The sequence below is a fragment of the Setaria italica genome, chromosome III (genome assembly GCF_000263155.2).
Source record: "Setaria italica strain Yugu1 chromosome III, Setaria_italica_v2.0, whole genome shotgun sequence".
Lineage (NCBI taxonomy): Eukaryota > Viridiplantae > Streptophyta > Magnoliopsida > Poales > Poaceae > Setaria > Setaria italica.
This window is the reverse complement of record NC_028452.1, coordinates 37,148,839-37,169,803: the sequence shown is the minus strand read 5'-3', so window position 1 is coordinate 37,169,803 and position 20,965 is coordinate 37,148,839. Positions and strand designations below refer to the sequence as shown.

The 20,965-nt window shown below is 46.1% G+C and overlaps 1 protein-coding gene across 2 annotated transcripts; it reads left to right on the top strand.

The window, feature by feature from the left end:
• Positions 1–4,707: 4,707 nt before the first annotated feature.
• Positions 4,708–20,041, top strand: LOC101761342 (oxysterol-binding protein-related protein 1D). Of its 2 annotated transcripts, XM_004962537.4 has the most exons (9): positions 4,708–5,353; positions 5,783–6,139; positions 7,053–7,137; positions 15,701–16,152; positions 17,028–17,183; positions 17,387–17,695; positions 18,589–18,657; positions 18,765–19,109; positions 19,547–20,041. In XM_004962537.4, exons 1-9 carry the CDS (start codon positions 4,958–4,960, stop codon positions 19,709–19,711), a joined length of 2,334 nt encoding a protein of 777 aa, XP_004962594.1. In that variant the 5' UTR covers positions 4,708–4,957; the 3' UTR covers positions 19,712–20,041. The 2 variants fall into 2 exon arrangements, with proteins under 2 accessions (XP_004962594.1, XP_004962595.1); XM_004962538.4 differs by lacking the exon at positions 18,589–18,657 and having other exon boundaries at positions 4,712–5,353.
• Positions 20,042–20,965: the final 924 nt, after the last annotated feature.

Below are 20,965 nucleotides of genomic sequence, written 5' to 3'. Positions count from 1 at the left end.
GCGTGGACAGGTCTCCTCTGCCCCTCCCACTTCCTACGCAGCCCGCTTTCTTCCACCTCGCTCAGAAACTGCAAAAATGTCCCAAAACCAGGAAGCCGCCTCCGGCCCCGCGGAATCCGGCGTCACCAGCGCCAGCGTCCAGCCCTCCTCTCTCTCCCCCTCGTCCGCCTCCTCCTCCACCTCCACGACCCCCAGCAGCAACAGCGACTCCTTCGAGGACGCCTTCGAGGCCATGGTGGACGAGGTCTTCTTCGACCCCGTGGAGGACGAGATCGAGGCGCGGATCGTGGCGCAGCTCTTCCGCGGCGCGAGCCCCGAGGTGCGCCGGCAGGTGGCCGCGCAGCAGGAGGCGCTGCGGGCCCAGAAGGAGGCGCTCCGGCGGCAGGTGGCGGAGAGCCGGGCGCAGGCGCGGCGGGCCCGGGAGTACACGCGCCTGCTGCGCGCCGACGTGTCCGGGTACACGGACGCGCAGATGGAGCGGTACCAGCGGGAGCTCCGCCGCCGCAGCAAGGAGCTCTTCGGCAAGTAGATAGATGGATAGATGCACGACGAGGTGCTGCTAGCTATGTGTAATAATCAGATCAGGTGCTGGATGTTCTTGGTCTTGTGTAATCAGTAGTACTAGGTAGCAATAATCGGTCCGTTCGCTTCAGCTTATAAGCTGGCTGAAAAGCTGAAGTCGCTTCAGCTTATAAGCTGGCTGAAAAGCTGAAGTGGCTGATTTGTTGGCCGACTGAATAAACTAAAGCGAACAGGTGTGCTGTAAAAATCAGTACTAGTAGCCAGTAGGTAGCTATGAATGTTCTTGCTGCATGTTGCATGGTCAGGAATTTGACTGAGGGGGTGCTTGATACTGGTTAAACTTTAGCAGGGTCACGTCGGATGTTCGAATGCTAATTAGGAGGATTAAACATGAGCTAATTATAAAATTAATTGCATAGATAGAGTTTAATTCGCGAGACGAATCTATTAAAGCTAATTAATCCATCATTAGCAAATGGTTGTTGTAGTATCACATTGTCAAATCATGAAAAATCACGGAAGACTTAATAGATTCGTCTCGCGAATTAGACTCCATTTGTGCAATTAATTTTGTAATTAGACTATATTTAATACTCCTAATTAGTATCAAACATTCGATGCGATAGGTGCTAAAATTTAGCGGGGTATCCAAACACCCTCTTAGTTTGTTTCCCAGCTAATTAGTCCGAACAGATTGTTTTGCTGTGCCTAATATTCCTGTTCACTGGGCCTCTTGCCTATAGATAGAAATACAAGATAAATATGAACAGGCAATAAGATGAAAGTGTGGTTCCAGGCTGTGTTCGGTTCCGTGGTATCTCTAAACTTCTAAACAGATGAATTAAATGGAGGATGGATTAATCCTAGGGGTGACTAGAGGGGAACTAAAGGTCTAGAAGGGTACCCCTGCTCCTTATTATTATCCCGTTCTTCACCCGCTCCTCATTTATTTTGTGCATCGATTAGAGGTATTTTGATCTTTGTTCACCTGCTTTGATGACCTGAATTCAAACAGGGCCGTCGACGGGGGCGTTTTCTTCCTGTGTCTTATTTTTAGCACGTGTCACATCGAATGTTTAGATACTAATTAGGAGTATTAAACGTAGACTATTTACAAAACCAATTATATAAGTGGAATCTAAATGGCGAGACGAATCTATTAAGCCTAATTAATCCATCATTAGCAAATATTTACTGTAGCAACACATTGTCAAATCATGGACTAATTAGGCTTAATAGATTCATCTCGCCGTTTAGATTCCACTTATGTAATGGGTTTTGTAAATAGTCTACATTTAATACTCCTAATTAGTATCTAAACATTCGATGTGACGGGTGCTAAAAATAAGTCAGTGGAAGAAAACGGGGCTTTAGTTTCCGGTTTGCGATCCATTTCGTGGTTTCAGTGCGAAACTTATCTCCACCGATCTGTCAACAAGCGCACCGTGATGTTTCGTGATTTTAATGTGAAAAACTTGCATTCCCACCATGTTGACCCGGTGTCTCCCTGGCCTCACCGAAGAGGAACGCTATACCATATGGTTGGTCGCCTCTTTATTTATTTCAATCCAACAGCAGTTGAACTGATTCATGTAAAATTCTTGTTTTCTCCAAGGACGTCCTAGCTCATGTTCGTATTCATTACAGGTACGAGTAATAAATGTTTAGCCACACCGACGTAGCTTTATCTTTGGCTCCTATATTCCGTTCACAGATTTAAATAACAAATGCTCAGCCAAACTAAAGGCAAACCACAGCGACGTAGCTTTATCTTTGGCGCCTATATTCCGTTGTTTCAAAGATTTAAATAACATATGCTCAGTCAAACTAAAGGGAAATTGAAAATTTGCGGTCACTTTGAAATATTGTTGCAAGGTTGCAACTAAAAAGTAATAAAAATACCACTAGTACAGTCATACGAGTGGCATTCTTGATGACAAGTAAAATAATCGATGCCAATTTCATAATGCCAAAAAATGCAATGACCAAAGACATAAATTTTTTTGAACGAATATCAAAGACAAATTGGAGATGGTACGTATGGGTACAATGTACGTATAAAAAGGAGTGAATACAGTATAGTACTCCCTCCGTCCTGAATTACTGTTCGTTTTGACTTTTCTAGATACATAGCAAAAAGACATAAATATATATCTAGCTGCATATCAAAATGTGTGTATCTAAAAAAACCAAAACGAATTGTAATTTAGGACGGAGGGAGTATTTATCTAAACCAAAACATCCTATCCGTGTGTCTTTTCATACCCAATGTTCTCCTTTTTGTTCTGTTATAAGCAACTAGGGCCTTATGGCCTCTTTTGTTTTAGCTTGCTTATTGCTAGATTAGAAATGTACAATTCAAAGGTCAAACAAACACCTAAATCGCAATACAAGACTACAACGATCTAATCCTTATATTGTAACAATATATAGCAATGTGAGTTCCACTAGTTTTTAAAATCTATAATATGTTTTTTCACAATTTACATACATTAGTTGTGCCACCATATATAAGGTGAACCTTTCCGCGGATTGAGATTGCAACAATTGCTAATCTTATGGACGCTTCTAGCACTTTGCAATTGCACCCAATCTCCTATTCGAAAGTCGAAACACATGGATTCTACAACTAAGGGTGTGCTTGGATTTCCTTTGCTGGAATGATTTCTACATGAACTTTGAAGGATTCTAATTTCTTGGGATTCTCTGAATCAATGATGTTTGAACAGAGGGCTAGAGTTCCAAAAAAAACAAAGGGCTAGAGGTGTCAAAATCCTTAAAGGTTGCATCCCCATATCTCAAATTCCATAGGAAACAAACATGAGTCTAAACCTCATGCTTTTACAAGTTCACCTGCTCGAGGTCTCTGTTGCTCTCTCAACTCCTTCATTCGAAATTCTGTGGTATTTTCATATAAGCAATGCAAGTAAATCACCTCTATCATCTTTTTACTAATGAAACGACAATATATTATGTTTTTCATGTGCTTTAAATCTCACATTAAAGGAGAATCTCACATTAATGCACGGTTAATCGAAGAAAAAAAATACCCTTAGCATGGTGTATGGGCAATTGGGCAAGGCACACGCCAAGCGCATGGCTCAAAGAACGTCTATAGATCGTAACATAGGCTATATAAAAGTCTCTATCTTCGCTACTGATTGGTGGTAATCTTATTTTGACGAAAATTAGTGGTAGCCTCAAGAAGAGCCAAAGCGCTTATAGCTCGCTGACGGTTATGCACTTGTGCTCGAATTTACTGTGCTGAGCTCGAACTTGCATTGTTAAACACATGACAAGAGCGTTGAATGCAATGCAACATACGTGACGGAGTTTAGTTGAGCCTGTCGATCCTACCGGAGGTGGTCACTCACTCCCGGCTTTGTCTAAAGCCTGCCCGTTTAAAGCCCCCGTCCGGCCATCCGTCCGTCGATCCACCAACCGCCTCCGCCGCGCGCCACCGACGCCACCCGCCCCACGCCACGGGCACCCTCCCTTCCACGTGCCCCCTGCAGGGATCCCGGCACCTGCGCGGCCCCCGCGCAGCGGATCCCTCCTCCCCAACCCACTCACGCGCACCCACGTGTCCCGAACCACCTTACGTGGCTCATCCTGGACGGGACCACATCGATAGGCCATGCCGCTGCCGTCCACACGGAATCCCGCGGGACTCACGTCGGCCTCGCCCCCACTCCCTCCCCACTGGCCGCCCTACGCCCACCTCACAACGGCGCCCGCCTAGCCAATGGCAGTCGGCTCCACGTACGCGATGGACCCACACGTCAGCGTGAAGGCAGCCGTCGCGGGGCATCGTGCCCGCTTTGCCTTTGGGCCCCACCCGCTGCTGCCGCTGTCTGGGCTGCTGCTGCTGCCGAGCTGCGCTGCTCAGCGACGTTAATGGATCGCCCACAAAAACAAAAGGGGCCAGCTCCGCCACTGACGCGTGGTCCCGTGGGCCCGACCCTACGCGCAAGGACCCCCTAACTGTGTCTCCGTCCGTCTCACTCCTCGCCGCCGTCGTTCCCAGCTGGACCCACCACACTCCCCCCTCGCTCGCACTGACATGTAGGCCCCTTTCCAGCGTGGACCCACTTGTCAGTTGCGCGAGTGGCGCTGCCCGCACCAAAAGCTACCCCACCACGAGAACCCATCCTCCTACCGCTCGCCTCGCCTCCCCTCCCCTCCCTCTCGCTGAGATAGCTTTGCTGGCCTCTCTCTGCTGCTGCTGCTGCTGCCGTCGCTATTATTAATCGCCATCAAAACACACTACCAACGCCGCGGCACTGGCCAGTACTCCCCCTACCACTACGCTGCTGCTGATGCCGCGGCGATCTCAATGCCCGAGCGAACCCTAGGCGCCGGAGGCGGGCGGCGCGGGGCGGTATCCTCCGCCTGAGCGGGGAGCGGGCCCCCGATCCGCATCGGCGGCGTCGCGATGAACCCGCTCTGCTGCATCGCACCGGTCTCGCTCGAGCACGCCGCGGACCACCTCCACCAGCAGCCACCGCGCATCCTCGCCGCCGCGCCGCCGCCGCCCCCGGCGCAGCCGGTGGCCCCGGCGGCGGTCGCGGGGGTGCTGCACAAGTGGGTCAACTACGGGAAAGGGTGGCGGTCGCGGTACTTCGTGCTCGAGGATGGGGTGCTCTCCTACTACAAGCTCCGCGGCGGCGGAGCGGGAGGTGGGAGCGGCGGCGCTGGGGAGGCGGCCGTGCCGTCGCCCGCCTTCGCGGCGGCGAGGGTGATCGGGGAGGGGGGCGCGCTGCGGCGGGCGCGGGAGGAGGCCGCGGCGGCGGGGAAGCGGTGGAAGCCATTCGGCGAGATACATCTCAAGGTACGGTGCGGTGGTGCGTCGGATGTGCAGCGGCTGGTTTTAGCATTAGCATTGCGTCGGATTGGGTCTGCTCTGCCCGGCCATGGGGTTGCGGCTGAGAGAAGTGAGCTTTTTGAATCTGCATTGCTCGGGTAATGATTGGGCGATGAATATTGTATTCGTAGAACTGCTGTGGGGTAGATGAGTTTGCTGTTAAAAGCAATTGAAGGCGATGGGCACTCTTTTTAGCTATCGTTTTGCCTTTTGCAATTGATGACATGTCATGGTAGGGAACCCTGGCCATAGATACGCTTGCGTCAATGCAGAAATTTTAGCCTAATGCGGGAATTGACCATAACTATGGAATTATCTGAATGATCCGGCACAATGCTGGAGCAAGCAAGACCACGATTTCTTAAGCTTATATGGATTTCCTTCTCTGGTGTTTAGGTTTCATCAATTCGTGCAAGCAAGTCTGATGATAAGAGGCTGTATATATTCAGTGGGACGAAGACATTACACTTGAGGTGTGAAACTGAGGAGGACAGGAACTCTTGGATAGATGCATTGCTGGCGGCGAAGGATCGTTTCCCGCGGTCGCTGACTAGTAATGATCTTGGTCCCATGGCGGACATTATGTTGTCCACCGAGAAGCTGAGGGTTCGGCTGCTGCAGGAGGGTCTGAGTGAAGCAGTGGTCAAGGAGTGTGAGGCTATTATGATGAGTGAGCTGCTGGAACTGCACAACCAGATAAAGTCTCAGCAGCAGCAGCATTCTATTTTGATAGACCGCCTCCGGCAATTGGAGGTTGTCTTCTATCTCTGGTTTGTTTACTTGATGATCTGATTATTCTTTTGTTGTTATTGTTGTTGTTTTGAATATTTTTTGTCGATGACTATTCAAAAACTACTAGTAGCAGGAAAATATCTCTATCCATCTTGGTGAAGTAAAAATATAAATAATGATTTGTAACTGAGCTTGATCTGAGTTGGGGATTAATATTACATGCTATCTTCTAATCAGCAGAGTACTAGCATTATTACCTTGCATAACTTTTTTTTGTCTTATTGCTGCTAGCATGCTGTCATCATTGCTAGCTTCACTCTTCTTATTATGTGGTGCTGACAAGCGACAAGCATAATGAGATCAGCCAGTATCATATGCTGATATGCATGCAAGATGCAACATGTGCCTATCATATTTTGCATGTAAAAGTTACAAACATTTTGTGAACACAAGCTATATGTGATCGAGGGATATAAGAATACTGTCCATAAATGGAATTCATTTGCATTTCCATTTTATTTACTGGAGAGCAAGTTGTGTTAAAATGTTTCTTTTTTTTTGTAATACTTGGTCTGCAGCAAAGTATGTTTATCTGTGTCTTAGTGTGACATACTTCCTCTGTTTCAAATTGTAGGTCGTTTTGGCTTTTCTAGGTTCATGGATATTATTATGCGTCTAGACATATACTATGTACGGGTGCATAGCAAAAAACTATGCACCTAGAAAAACCAAAACGACCTACAATTTGGAATGGAGGGAATAATTGATTTAGCATGTTTATTGGTGATAGAGCACATTTAAACCATATAAGTGCATCGCTGCAAACTTCCTTGAAGTTTTTTTTTTGTTTAACTTATTCAAATGTTTTTTCCTTCTAAAGTGAAAGACTTTGACCATAACTTTAACGGTATGTATGGTTCATTTCTTGGTGCAGACAGAGAAAGTTGAGCTAGAGAGAACAGTTGTGCATGAGACTAAGGAGAGGGAAACACATGGTTATGCCAATGGCAGACAAAGTGGTTAGTAGTTTCATTACTCATGCTATATTAACATCGCTCATGATTTTTGCTAGCTCTTTGTTTTGCAACCTGTAACATCATCTTTCGATGACATTATTAACCTCCAGAACTTTTATGGTTGACATAGCTCTTACGGCATTTGGTGTAAAATACTTAAAACCTCTATTTGCTTCTTTATTATTCATTTGTAGCAAAATGGAAGGATTTAGCCTATGCAGCTTGACTTAGCTCCCCCACAGTTTATGTAAGCTGATCCGATAATGATAATAGTCATAGTTTCAATTGTTAAATTTATATAATTAGCCAAAGTTCCGCTAAGGAGCATGGTTAAACATCATTGTCTCTTTATTAGACATTAGTCAGGTTTGTACTGCGCAACCATTTTCGCTTTGTTTGCTCTCACCACCGAAGTACTTGTTGTACAACTGTAGCTGAATGCTCAATATTCAATATTTTTCTCAAGATGGTCTGTTCATATGTTCCAACTTTCAAAAACTGCTTCAGACAATTATCCTTCTGTAAAAATGTTTCCGTCAAATGCTTCTTCACTCTTCAGATTCTATTGCGATGAATGAAAAGAAAAAAAAGAATCTACATGTCATACCAATGTATTAAGAACTTGAGCAGTCTTGCGTGTTGGTCCCATTGTAGCTGTTCGATATTTGCTTTCCTTGTTTTATATATAAAGGCTTAAGTGCCACTGCAGTTGTATTTATATACAAGTATGTTCTGCTCTACATGTGCTAATGGCCTAATGTGTGCCATATGGGCATAGTTTTCTGTTTAGTCGTCTAGTCTTGTATCTGGTATACATATTATCTTTTGTAAATAGCTAATCAGTGAAGATGGAAAGTTCGAGAACCAATACATCAATGCTGACTAGCTTATCTGCCCGTGCTTTTATTAATTAGACTGCTTGAGGTAATTAGCAAGGGAAATAGCTAGCGTCCTCCCCTCCACCCCCCCCCCCCCCGCCCCTTGCCCTCCTCGGCACCCTTCCTCCCACCAGCCCCATGTCGTTGCCTACTCCTAGCATGGCAGCCACCCCTCCGGCTTGGTCCTCCCCCAGGCCAGCTCCTCCTTCCCAAGTGTCGGGAAGCTCCCCTCCTGCTCGTCGTCTGACAGTCAAGTCTGTGACGGCTTCTGGACGATCCAAGGTCCAGCTGTGGCTGGACGGTTCGCCTTCTTCGGTGGACTCCGACGGCCCCTTCTTATCCTTCAAGGAAGTGCTTATCAAGGGACCTTCTCCGGCGGCTGCTCACCGTCGCGCTGGAGACCTCGTTCCTTAGCTGATCTCGCCAGCCTCGTCCCTGCTGAACCCCTCTTCTCGCGTCGCGTTGGCCCCGTCGCTGGAGGCACTCCCGCCTCGTGTCGTGAGGGCCCGGTCGCAGGAGGTTCCATCTGCCAGGGTTCGCCGTGGACCGCCTCGCGTCGTGACGTGCAGGCTCCGTCACTAGAGGCGCTTCTGCCTCGCGTCATGAGAGCCCGGGCAAAGGAGGCTTCAGCTACTGGCGCTCGCCGTGGACCTGACTCTGAAGGGTGGTGGCCGGTGGAGAGTCGGCGCTCTTGTCACGTGCGCCTGCGTGTCTCTCACCAGCCTCGTCGTACAGTCCCTTCGGACCTCCGAGGTAGGTGTTTCAATTGTCTTTCACCGGAGCACCTGGCTGTTGGATGCCGCTCTCCGCCAAGGTGCTTCCATTGTCGGGTACTCGGCCACCGTTCTTACGACTGCGGACGACGGCCCTTGTCTCCACGTCCGGAACCAACCCTGGTTCGCAGGAAGGTCTGGAGGCTGGTGAGGTCCCTGGCGGTGACAACTTCTGTTCCCGTGAGCTCCATGGAGACCATACAAAAGGATGGAACTGCATTAGGTGCAACTAGACGGCGCTGACAGTGCTGTAGCCGTGGGCGACGCACCGAGGCTGAGGCTGGACAGTCATCTTCCCATGTGCCTGACCTCCCCCCCGAGGAGATGGTTGCCGGTGATGTCCCCAGCTCGGCGACCAGCGAAGGGGAGCAAGCCCCGACAGTACTAGTTCGACGGATTCTTGACCATACAGTTTCAATGGCGCAAAGGGAGGAGGAACTCTCATGTGCCCTAGTGGTGACAGTGTTCGGGAACTCGCTGGATAATTCACCGGAATCCATCAAGACTACGATCGTCCAGTGTTTTGGGTTGGATGAAGAATTCGACTTTCTTCGTTTTGGCGCAGCCAGCTTCTTGATGATCTTGTCTAATGGAGATATTGCTACACGAGTCTACAATGGAGGGAGGCCGATCATTACTCAAGCCCATCGTCTGCACATAATGCGCTGGTCTCGTTTCCTTCACTCCACAGTGGCGGCGCTTCCTGTTCCGGTTGAGGTTGAACTTCGCGGCATCCCCACTCACGCCTGGGATGTGGAGACGGCAAAACAACTGCTCAATGAGTTCTGCTGCGTTGGTGGGGTGCTCCCAGATGCGGCGGATCTGTTTTCCGTGTATTGGCATGGTGTGTTTCGCCGAGCTGCGTCCCCGAGAGCATGGAATTGGAAATCCTGGAACCTCCAGTGGCGGGAGCCAATCATCAGGAAGGAAAACGAAGCCTTGTCTATCTTGTGGAGGTTGCATGTTCGGTTCCTGGTCCGTTACCGCCGGCGGACGTCCCCCCACCCCCGCCTCCGGCTGACCACCAAGGGGGTCGCCGTCGTAGGCGACGGCGGTGGCGGCGAGGCTCGCCGGAGGGGCATCCGGTACAGACGATGCTCGGAATTCCCTCCAGGGCGCGCTCCTCAGTGCATTCAAGGCTGGGGACAGGTCCACTCCACGAAGGGGCCACCGGGGTAGGAGAGGTTGCTGATGGGGCGTTGGCTGCGCCTTATCCCACGGCGTGCAGCGGTGACTGAGGCGTCGCCTCGCATACTGTCCCCTGTTTTGATCTCCCGGAGCGCCAGCTTGAGGGGATTCTCGAGGAAAGTGAACCCCAGGGGGATAAAGGAGCCACGGAGGAGTTAATAGTGCGTGCGGCCTCCCAAGCAGCCACCGGCAGGGCACCCGAGGGGACTTTGAAAGTTGTGCGAGTTATTGCGGCGGCTGTTGAAGACAAAGGGATTCATGAAGACAACGAGGACACGGGTGAAGCGCTATCTTTTGGGCCTCACCTTCCAGGGCCTTTTTCGGAACAAGGTGGGCTCCCAGGTGGGCCTGTTCTGCCTAGCAGGCCTTCAAAACCCCTGTTGCCCAAGGGGGACCTTCGATCCAGCAATGACCCAGTCCTAGAATGTTTCAGGGTTGGCGTTTCTCCACCGCTGCAAGCTGTTGTATGGGGTGGCGGTGCCCCTGCTCCCTCGGACGAGCACGAGGACTCACCAGCGCCCAGTGCTCCCACGGCTGGCTGCGAGGCCCAGGTTGAGTCGCTCATGAGCGTGGTGGCACCTGCACCTCTTCCTGACGGCGGCGCCTCCATGGAGGACGAGCCGGCGGCGCCCCCCATCAGCGGCGCCCAGGTGGACCTCGGGTTTCCTGTGGCGCCCAAACCTCTCCCTGACGGCAGCATCCCCTTGAAGAATGGGCCGGCGGTGGCCCCCATCGGCAGCCCCCAAGTGGAGGTATTGGAGTGCCCTGCGGCGCCTCCGGTTCCTTCTCTGTCACCAGATGATGCCCCGGCCACACCGCAATTCCAGAACAGGGAGTCATCACCCACCCCTCTAAAGGTCTACTCTCGGCAGCGGCGAGGAGTCAGAATCGGGGATACACAAGCAACGGATGTAAATGCCCAGGGTAGCAGACCGCCTTCACCAATCCAGAAGCTTAACAAGGTATGCAAGCAGATCAAATCGCTTCTCCCCCTGCCAGTGATTCAGAAGCGCAGAAGGAAGTTGCCCCCGCCAGGGTCCTTGCCTCGGTGCAGCCGTCGGGTCGCTGGTGCCGGGCCTTGTTCACCAGGACCTTTGGTAACAGATGCTCAAAAGAGAGTGATGAGGCAACTGGGCTTTAGTGAAAAGGAAGTCATTGAGCCGGAAGCACAGGACAGATACTGTAAGCTCTACAATCCTCTGCTAGCTGATTCCCATGTTTATAGCCGCAATTTTTGGTTGGACCGTTGGGGGGGGGGGGGGGACAGGTGCGACATGTTGATGTCATCACAGGCCTGTGAAACCTTGGGCTTACATCAGGTCGTATATATTGGTTAAAATGAATCCTGCTGCTATATTGATTTGGAATGCACTAAGCCTGAATCAGAAGGATCGTCGGAATTCTGTGAGGGAGGCCATTTTTTCCAGCAACGCCGATATTGTTTGTTTGCAGGAAACTAAGGTCGCCAATATGTCCCGGCGAATGGCACCAGAGGAGGTGTCCTGATTGCATGGAAGAGTAATGTGTGTCAGGCATTGGCTTCCAGGGTGGATTCATACTCGGCTTCTGTTTTATTCTTGGAACAGGAAGGCCGCAATTGGTGGTTCACTGGCATATATGGTCCACAAGGTGATGATGAGAAGATTTTATTCTTACAGGAGCTTAGAAATGTTCGAGCTCTATGCAATGGGCCTTGGCTGGTGGCTGGGGATTTCAACCTGATTTATCAGGCGGCTGACAAGAATAATGCAAATTTGGATAGGGCTATGATGGGGAGATTCAGACGCTTCCTGGATGATGCTCAGGTCATGGAGATTCCGCTTATGGGTTGTAAATATACTTGGTCGAATGAGAGAAGGTCCCCTACTCTGGTTAGATTAGACCGTGCTTTCTGCTGTTTGGGCTGGGAGAATATCTTCCCAGATTCTGTCCTGCAGAGTTCTACGGCTGGAGTTTCTGATCACTGCCCATTAATTCTTGGATTGAAGATCAGCAATAATGGGAAGCGTCGTTTCCACTTTGAGAGTTTCTGGGCTATAGTCCCGGGTTTTCCTGGAAGCTGTCAAACAGAATTGGGAGGCTCCAGTACCTTCAAATTGTGCTGTCGAGCGTCTTTTTCTGAAACTGCAGCGCCTTAGTAGGGGCCTCCAAAAGTGGGGACAGCGAAAGATTGGGAATATTAAAGTCCAACTTGGGATAGCTAAGGAGGTCCTCCACTGTCTGGAAATTGAGAGGGACTCTAGAGTCCTATCTGATAGAGAAGAATGGCTGCGCAGGAAACTCAAGCTCCACTGTCTTGGTTTGGCTTCACTGGAACGAACAATTGCCAGGCTTCGCTCTAGGATTCTATACCTCCAAGAGGGGGATGCTAATACTGCCTTCTTCCATCAGCAGGCTAGATTCCGAAAGAAGAAGAATTACATCCAAAGATTGCATGTTGGGGAACAGGTGGTAATATCACAGAAGGATAAGCAGGAAGCAGTGTTGGATTTCTATGAAAATATCCTTGGAAATGCAGTTGAGAGGGACTTTACAATTAACCTGGATGAAATAGGCATCCAGCACCATGATCTATCAAATCTGGATGCGCCATTTTCTGAAGAAGTTTGGGCCACTATAAAGGATTTGCCTTTAGACAAGGCCCCCGGGCCGGATGGGTTTACTGGTCGATTTTACAAGACATGCTGGACTATCATCAAAGGAGACTTGTTGATGGCACTGGATGCTATTTATCGAGGCCATGTCTTCAAGTTCAGACTGCTCAACTCGGCCTTCATTACTCTGCTACCTAAGAAGTTAGATGCACTCGAGGTGAAAGACTTCCGGCCTATTAGCCTAATTCATAGTTTTGCTAAGTTGGTAACTAAGATATTGGCAAACCGTTTGGCTCCTTTTCTCCCTTCACTGATTTCTTCAAATCAGAGTGCTTTTGTCAGAGGGAGAAGTATTCATGATAACTTCATGCTAGTCCAACAGATGGTGAGGTGTATACATAAGAAAAAGGAAGCTCATATTCTACTTAAGTTGGACATCTCTAAGGCTTTCGATTCTGTCTCTTGGCCATTTCTATTGGAAGTCCTTCGCCATGTGGGTTTCGGACAGCGATGGTGTAATCTCATCTGTTTGATCCTTTCCACATCATCCACTCAGATTCTAGTGAATGGAGAACCAGGGGATTTCATATTCCATCACCGGGGCCTGAGACAGGGGGATCCTCTCTCCCCCATGCTGTTCCTGTTGGTAATGGATGTTTTGAATGCTATGGTCGAGTATGCATCTAGGGAGGCATTGCTGCGGCCTCTTGCTATCCAGCAAGCACGGCATCGGGTCTCCTTCTATGCTGATGATGCCGTTCTTTTCTTCAGACCTGACAGTTTAGACCTAAACACTATCAGACATCTTCTTGATCTGTTTGGTCATGCCTCAGGACTCCGAACCAATTTAACAAAAAGCTCAGTGTCACCAATCAACTGCTCTGATGAAGAATTAACTCTCACAGCGGCTGTTCTCTCCTGTTCTATCAAGGAATTTCCCTGTACCTACCTTGGTCTTCCACTCACTATTGGCAAACCGACCAAAGAGGTCTTTAGTGGATAAGGTGGCTAATTACCTCCCAGGTTGGAAAGCTTCCCTGTTGAACAGAGCCGGCCGACTAGTTTTGGTGAAGGTGGTTTTGACCGCTGCTCCCATTTACAATATGATAGCCATGGACCTCCCAAAATGGGTCTTCAAGGCGATAGACAAAAAAAGAAGGGGCTTTTTGTGGAAAGGACAGGAACAGGCCAATGGTGGTAATTGTTTGGTGGCATGGGAGAAGGTGCAACGGCCTCTAGAATATGGAGGTCTTGGAATCATTAACCTCGAGCTGCTTAGTTGCGCCTTAAGAGCCCGCTGGCTTTGGGCAGAGAAGACTGATCCTACCAGGCCTTGGACGGGTCTTTCAATTCAAGTCTCCAGAAACACTCGGGCTCTTTTTGATGTTGCCGTGGACGCAATACTTGGCAATGGGCAGGGTATCTTGTTTTGGACAGATCGCTGGTTGGATGGTCATACATTGGCAGAAGTTGCGCCCAATCTGTTCAGCGCTGTCCCTAAAAGATTGGCAAAAAGAAGAACTGTTGCGCAAGCACTACAGAACCGTTGTTGGGTAGGTGACATCAAGGGCGCTCTTACGGTTCAGGTGTTGTATGAGTACCTTCAGATTTGGGATGTTGTGGAAAGCACTGTTCTGCAGCAAGATTCTCCAGATCACTATAAATGGAAGTTGAGCCAATCGGGGACATATAGTAGCAAATCTGCATATGCAGCATTTTTTGAGGGATCTGTCAGGATTGGGCCTTGGAGGAGGATTTGGAAAAGCTGGGCTCCTCTGCGTTGTAAGTTTTTCATTTGGTTAGTGTTCCATAACAAGTGTTGGACCGCTGACCGCTTGGCTAAACGTGGCCTGCCTCATCCAGAGGCCTGTCCCTTTTGTGACCAAGCTCTGGAGACGATCCATCACTTACTGGTTGGCTGTGTTTTCTCCCGCCAGATTTGGGCTCTGATTCTCCAGCACCTGGGTCTCATAAATCTGGCCCCTGAATCTCCTGAGACCCGCTTCTTTGGCAGGTGGAGGAGAACTTTCGTGGCTGTTCAGAAGGATAGGCGCAAGGGCCTTAATTCTTTGATAATTTTGGTCGCATGGGAGATTTGGAAACACAGAAATGATTGTGTTTTTGAAAAGGTTAGGCCAACAATTCAGGAAGTCCTTAGGGCCATAAGCAATGAGGGAGGCCTATGGTGTATGGCAGGGGCTTCCAGGCTTCAAGAGCTACTGTCCAGGTCGCCACCCCTGGGTGCGTAGGCTCTGTACTTCTGGTCGCCTATTCATACTTCTAGTGCAGCCTTAGTTTTGTTCCTGCTGGGGTGTGTGAGTATGTGGGTGTGTGTTTTTGTACCTGGGTAGGGGCTACCCAAACCCTTTTGTTTTCTCCTACCTTAATGAAATGACACGCAGCTCTCCTGCGTAGTTCGAGAAAAAAAAGGTAATTAGCAAGCTTTAATTAAACAGTTATACAGTTTCTATAAAGTTTATATGCTTGGCTTTCATCTTCTTTAAAGCTTATCTCACGAGATATTTATCCTATTCTATGTTTTCCTTTATCTTAGATTATGTAGTCATGTGGCTTGTTTTGGTTTCCACTACATATGCCATACTATAGAATACTGTAATACAAATTATGTAATCCCGTAGGGTCCTCTAATACTGTTTGAGTGTTTTCAGCAGAAAAATAGTTCAGATGCTTCATCTATTGTTTTGTTTATATCTTTAGTAATTTGTGAGGCAGCAGTGAGTTAGATTGATAATTGGCTTATTTTTTTATTTGCATCATAACCTGTGCCTATAAGTATTTAAAATTCAAATAAAAAGAAAATTCTGACTTAATTTAGCTTATTAGGCTAAATGTGCTGGTTGTCCAATCTTAGTTACCTTATTAGGCTAAATTTGCATCATAACCTGTGCCCATAAGCATTGCTAGTTAACACACATTTGGCTTAAGTAACACATATTTGTATGGTTTGTTCCAGCTATATACACCTGGAATCCTGCATATTTTCCCTGTGTATGGAAACATGGAAGTTTGTTTGCGAAAATAAACAAGAAACTATTTTGGGTTTACTTAGTCTATTATGTCCGACACATTCTTACACTTTGAGCTTATATTTGACTGTTTACCAAATGTGCAGATTTCTATTCAGTTTTATCAGGAGGAAGTTCAAGTGAATCAGACCCTGACACTGCAAGTCAAGTGGCCGAAGTTGAAACTGAGGAAGATGAAGTAACATACTTCGATACAAGAGATTTTCTATCTGCAGAATCTTTACGAAGTGCTTCATGTCGAAGGAAGGAGCTTGTGGCAAATGGTTGCAATGGATCAGAATATGTTGGAGATTCTGTTACAAATACTGTCAAAACTACTAAATATCCCTTTGTGCTACGCAGAGATAAGCTACCAGAGCCAAAGGAAAAAGAGAAGCCTATAGGATTGTGGTCAATAATTAAAGAAAACATAGGGAAAGATCTCTCAGGTGTTTGTCTACCTGTTTATTTCAATGAGCCTCTCTCTTCTTTGCAAAAATGTTTTGAAGATTTGGAGTACTCTTACTTGGTTGACCATGCACTACAGTGGGGAAAACAGGTAGAGTACTAAGCCATTTCAACACTTCTGTAAAGGATTAATTATGTGGAAATTTGTTCTGGTGTTTCTTGATAGTTCTGTTTAATTTTGTGTAACATCTTCCATATATTTCTTCAACTACTTAATCAAACATTTTTGGGAGAAAAATCCTGATGTAGGCCAAACTGTAACTATTAGTGCGTGGGTGAGGCATTTCTTTTGGTAACTATAATTGTCTCTGGAAATCTCAGCCTAGGTGTTTTATGTGTGACATTTGACGTAATGAATTTGGTCCATGCAAAAAGACTTAACATTTAAGGCCTTGTTTGCTTGTCCAATCCTGGCCAACAAAGAACTTTAGTCCTGGATTGGGCTGAAATCCTAGCCAGTTTTGGTTAATCCAAACAGGTTATATAAGAGAGTTGAATAATTGTAGAAGCTAATGTTTAGCTCTAAATGTGTTTACTATTTTTACTTTTAGTGTTGCCCTATCATTCATTCTTTTGACCTGAGGTGTTGGCTTTGTTCAATACAGTTTCTATCAAGTGTTTCATCATAAATTTTCTGATATCATTAGAAACACGAACTTCTGCCAACATCTAATCATAGGAGAATTCAATATTGTATTATTCCACTTGCTGCTTGCTACATACTTTAGTGTCTGTTGCGGTGTGTGTCTTGTACTCTTTGGTTCACCTTCTTCTTAATGAAATGACACACAGCTCTCCTGTCTTGTTTGAGGAAAAAAAGCAAACCCCCCAGTATGGCATACAATATGCTTTTTTTAATGAAAAAATGTTACTCTTGTAGCCTTCACCTTAGCTTTAAGCACTATGCTTCTCTCCCTCAATACTTTATTTGTTGCAATATAACGATTCTTGGTAAATACAATGTAGGGTGATAGCTTGATGAGGATACTTCATGTAGCAGCGTTTGCAGTATCAGGTTATGCTTCAACTGAAGGCCGGCAATGCAAACCCTTCAATCCTCTACTTGGGGAAACATATGAAGCTGACTATCCGGATAAAGGAGTTCGCTTTTTCTCTGAAAAGGTTGCATAGCTGTTCCTGAAAATTATGAACTATTTCTGAGTAGTGTAATTCCTAGTTCCTGATATTGCGTTTGTTAGTACCATGCAAATTTTCTAGTAGTAGTAGTAACCTATAGTGCTCTCTGAAGTCTTTTGATTAAAAAAGTATTCTTAACATATATTGATTAAAAATACATTATTTTTACAAACTTATATTTATTTCAGGTCAGTCATCACCCAGTGGTTGTTGCATGCCACTGTGAAGGTAGAGGTTGGAGATTCTGGGGTGATTCCAATCTGAAAGGGAAGTTCTGGGGTCGGTCCATTCAGCTTGATCCGATAGGCGTTCTTACCCTCCAATTTGATGACGGAGAAACATTTCAGTGGAGTAAAGTGACTACTTCCATTTACAATATCATAATTGGCAAAATTTATTGTGATCACTATGGCACAATGCGTATCAATGGAAGTGGCCAGTACTCCTGTAAGCTTAAATTCAAAGAACAGTCAATAATTGATCGCAATCCACACCAGGTAGATTGGTAACTTCTACATAGAGTGAATTTACATCAAGCAAATATAGATTCTTGTGGGATATGAGCTGTTCAAAGGATCTTTTGCTTTATTTTTACATCGAAGTCCTACATTTATGATTTTTCCCAAAAAAACTGAAGATTCTAGAAGGAACACCATATATTTCTGCTTTATTTTGTTTAGGTTCTGCTATCTTCTGCCTAATATATGTTTGTTATTGCATGAAGTAGTTTGATATGTTAAAAAGAATACTGTATTGAAGGAGACAATACAGCTGCCACTGATCCTTGCTAGGAACGCACCATGTATTTTTCTTTATTTTTAAGTACTTTTATACTTTTGCTAATACCTGTCTGTTATTATATGGACTTATGGAGTAGTTTGATACATTAAAAATAGAGTACTGTGTAAAGGAGATTATACTGGTTTGCCTCAATTAAGATAATAGGTCCTGCTACTTCTACGCTGCTACAAAGCTATAACAATTTGTCTGAAATGATTCTCTTTCTTAAGCTGCATGCAGTTGAGGCTTTGTTTGGTTCCTTACCATACTTTACCACATAATTTTGCCAAAAGTTTGGCATTGCCACATTTATTGTTTTTGCCAGATTTGGCAAGAAGTTAACACCAGCCACATTCTTGCACTGAACTAAACACCAGCTGCAGTTGGCTAAACCTGTTGGCCTAAACTGTGGTGATGAACCAAACAAGCCTTGAGTGTTTTAAAATTGCAAAAAAGGAAAAAAAACCTCCAGGTTGCCCTTTAATATTTTGATATTTATAGAGAACTAGGTGATGTTTGCTGATTTATGAACCAGTTATGGAAGTTATATTTGCTGTTGCTTTCTGGACCCTTTGTTCGCTTTCTTCCATCTTAATGAAATGACATGCAGTTCTCCTGCGTCGTTCGAGGAAAAAAAATTTGCTGTTGCTTACCTTGTTTCCCTGGGTTGAATTTCAGGGTAGGCTAATGTCATCATCAGTCTATTCTGCAGCTGTGTAAATACTTAAATGTATATTTGAACAAGCATAGGGTCTGATTTTTAAATTGTTCAAATCAATTGTGCAGGTGCATGGATTTGTGCAAGATAATAGAACAGGGGAAAAAGTAGCTATGCTAATTGGGAAATGGGATGAAACTATGTATTATGTGCTCGGGGATCCAAGTGCAAAACCCAAGGGGTATGACCCAATGTCAGAAGCGGTTCTTTTATGGGAGAGAGACAAGTCTCTTAATCAGACACGATACAACCTTTCTCCTTTTGCAATTTCTCTGAATGAATTGACACCTCACTTATTGAAGAAGTTGCCTCCTACTGATTCTCGTTTGAGGCCTGATCAAAGGCATCTGGAAAACGGTGAATATGAGATGGCAAATGCAGAGAAACTTAGGCTTGAACAACTGCAACGGCAGGTAACCAATAATTATATATGATTTGACCTGGTCTGTTTGTCATATATGTTTTCACTTGTGCTTTTTATTGCTCCATAGGCACCTGAAATTTCACATGCTGTCGTGTAGTGATAACAATTGACAGTTTCATACTATGTTCATCTCATAAATAAACTTAGGAATGCAATGTGGATCTGATGTTCATCTCTTAGTGAATCTTTTCTATCTGAATTGTATCAGTACTGATCGGCTTGGATTGATGAACTACAGTATTTCAGCAAATTAAAAATTGATGCAGTAGCAGATCTTTTAAGACTGAACACAGTTATAGTTCATTATCTCAGCACAACATGATGGCAGCGAATTAGTAAAACAACTGCAGCCAGCATTCAATTATTGGGGACAGAGTCAATTCTCTGTTCTTCACTTGGTGCACCTGTAACTGTTGCACTTTGCAGGCCCGGCGACTGCAAGAGAAAGGATGGAAACCAAGGTGGTTTAAGAAGGACGAGGATGACAGCTACCGCTATGTGGGTGGATACTGGGAAGCAAGGGAGAAGGGGAACTGGGACGGCATCCCGGACATCTTTGGCCAGAACAGTGTATCCCCAGGGTTGCCGTAGCTACCCCTACCCGGCTTGTGTTATACTAGTAGCATCAGGGTTCTATGCAGAGAATATTTTGCGAGCTACATATACATGGTGAAAGAATGTCAATATTCCGAATTTCCTTGGTCTAGATAACCAAAATGTAGTGCTGAACATATGATGAAATTAGAGTAGCATAAAAGCGGATCAAGTAGGTTTAGGTTCACTCTGAAATCCGTGTTATCTTGTGGTGGCGTATGTCCTTTTTCTATACACTAGTATGGAGGCGGTCGGGATGCGGAGGGTTGGTGCGAGGTGTTCAACCGTCGCAACTCGAAGCTCCGGCCTCGCCCGCAGCGGCGTCCACGACGGTCTTAGAGCGAAGTGTTTTAACTGCTTCTCCACAATGAATCGAAGTGTTTTAACTGCTGCTCCACAGTGCTTGACTTAGGTAAGTATATTGGTGTTGTCTAATAGAAGGTCTTATGCATTCACATGTAACTTTGAGATGACTTAACAAATAACTTTTAGATGACTTAACAAATAACTTTTTAAGCGGATTTTTAAGAAATTCTCACGTTAATCGGAGAAAAAAGAAAAATATCTAACCACCCATGTTTCTTTGTACGTTTTAGATGAAAACTGCCAATATATCCATCACAAATATGGCAAGCCCTTGAACGGTTTAGATGAAAACTGCCAATATGTCCATCACAAATATGGCAAGAAGCCCTCTTGAGGAGTCCAAACGTGACCAACTAAATAAATCCATCACAAATATGGCAAGAACCCCTCTTGAGGAGTCCAAACGTGACCAACTAAATAAAAAACGGTTGTACACACCAGACTATGTACCTGTATTAGGACTCCATATCTCCATGCACGTAAGGAGAGATAATCTATAGGAGCTATTCTCATCTAAAAAACAAGAAGATAATCTATAGGAGCTATTCTCATCACTAAAAAATAATGATTCTTCTGGTACCGATGACATAACTAAAGTCGCCGCCGCCACACTTGTCGTAGCTGAAACGGTCAGCGAGCTGCTGCCGGCCCATCACCCCCGCCATCGCCATCATTCGGGGACCTGTATTGCCTACTGACGAGGAGCCCTGTGTAAGGATCAATATGCCTAAGAGGGAGGTGAATTAGACTTCTACAAATTTTTGCAGAAATTAAAGCCGGTTCACCTCATGTGCCTAAAACCTTAGAAAGTGTGTCTATTCTACTCGCACAAAAATTTTGCAACCTAGTTCCAACCCTACACTAGCATGACAATTCTAGGAATTA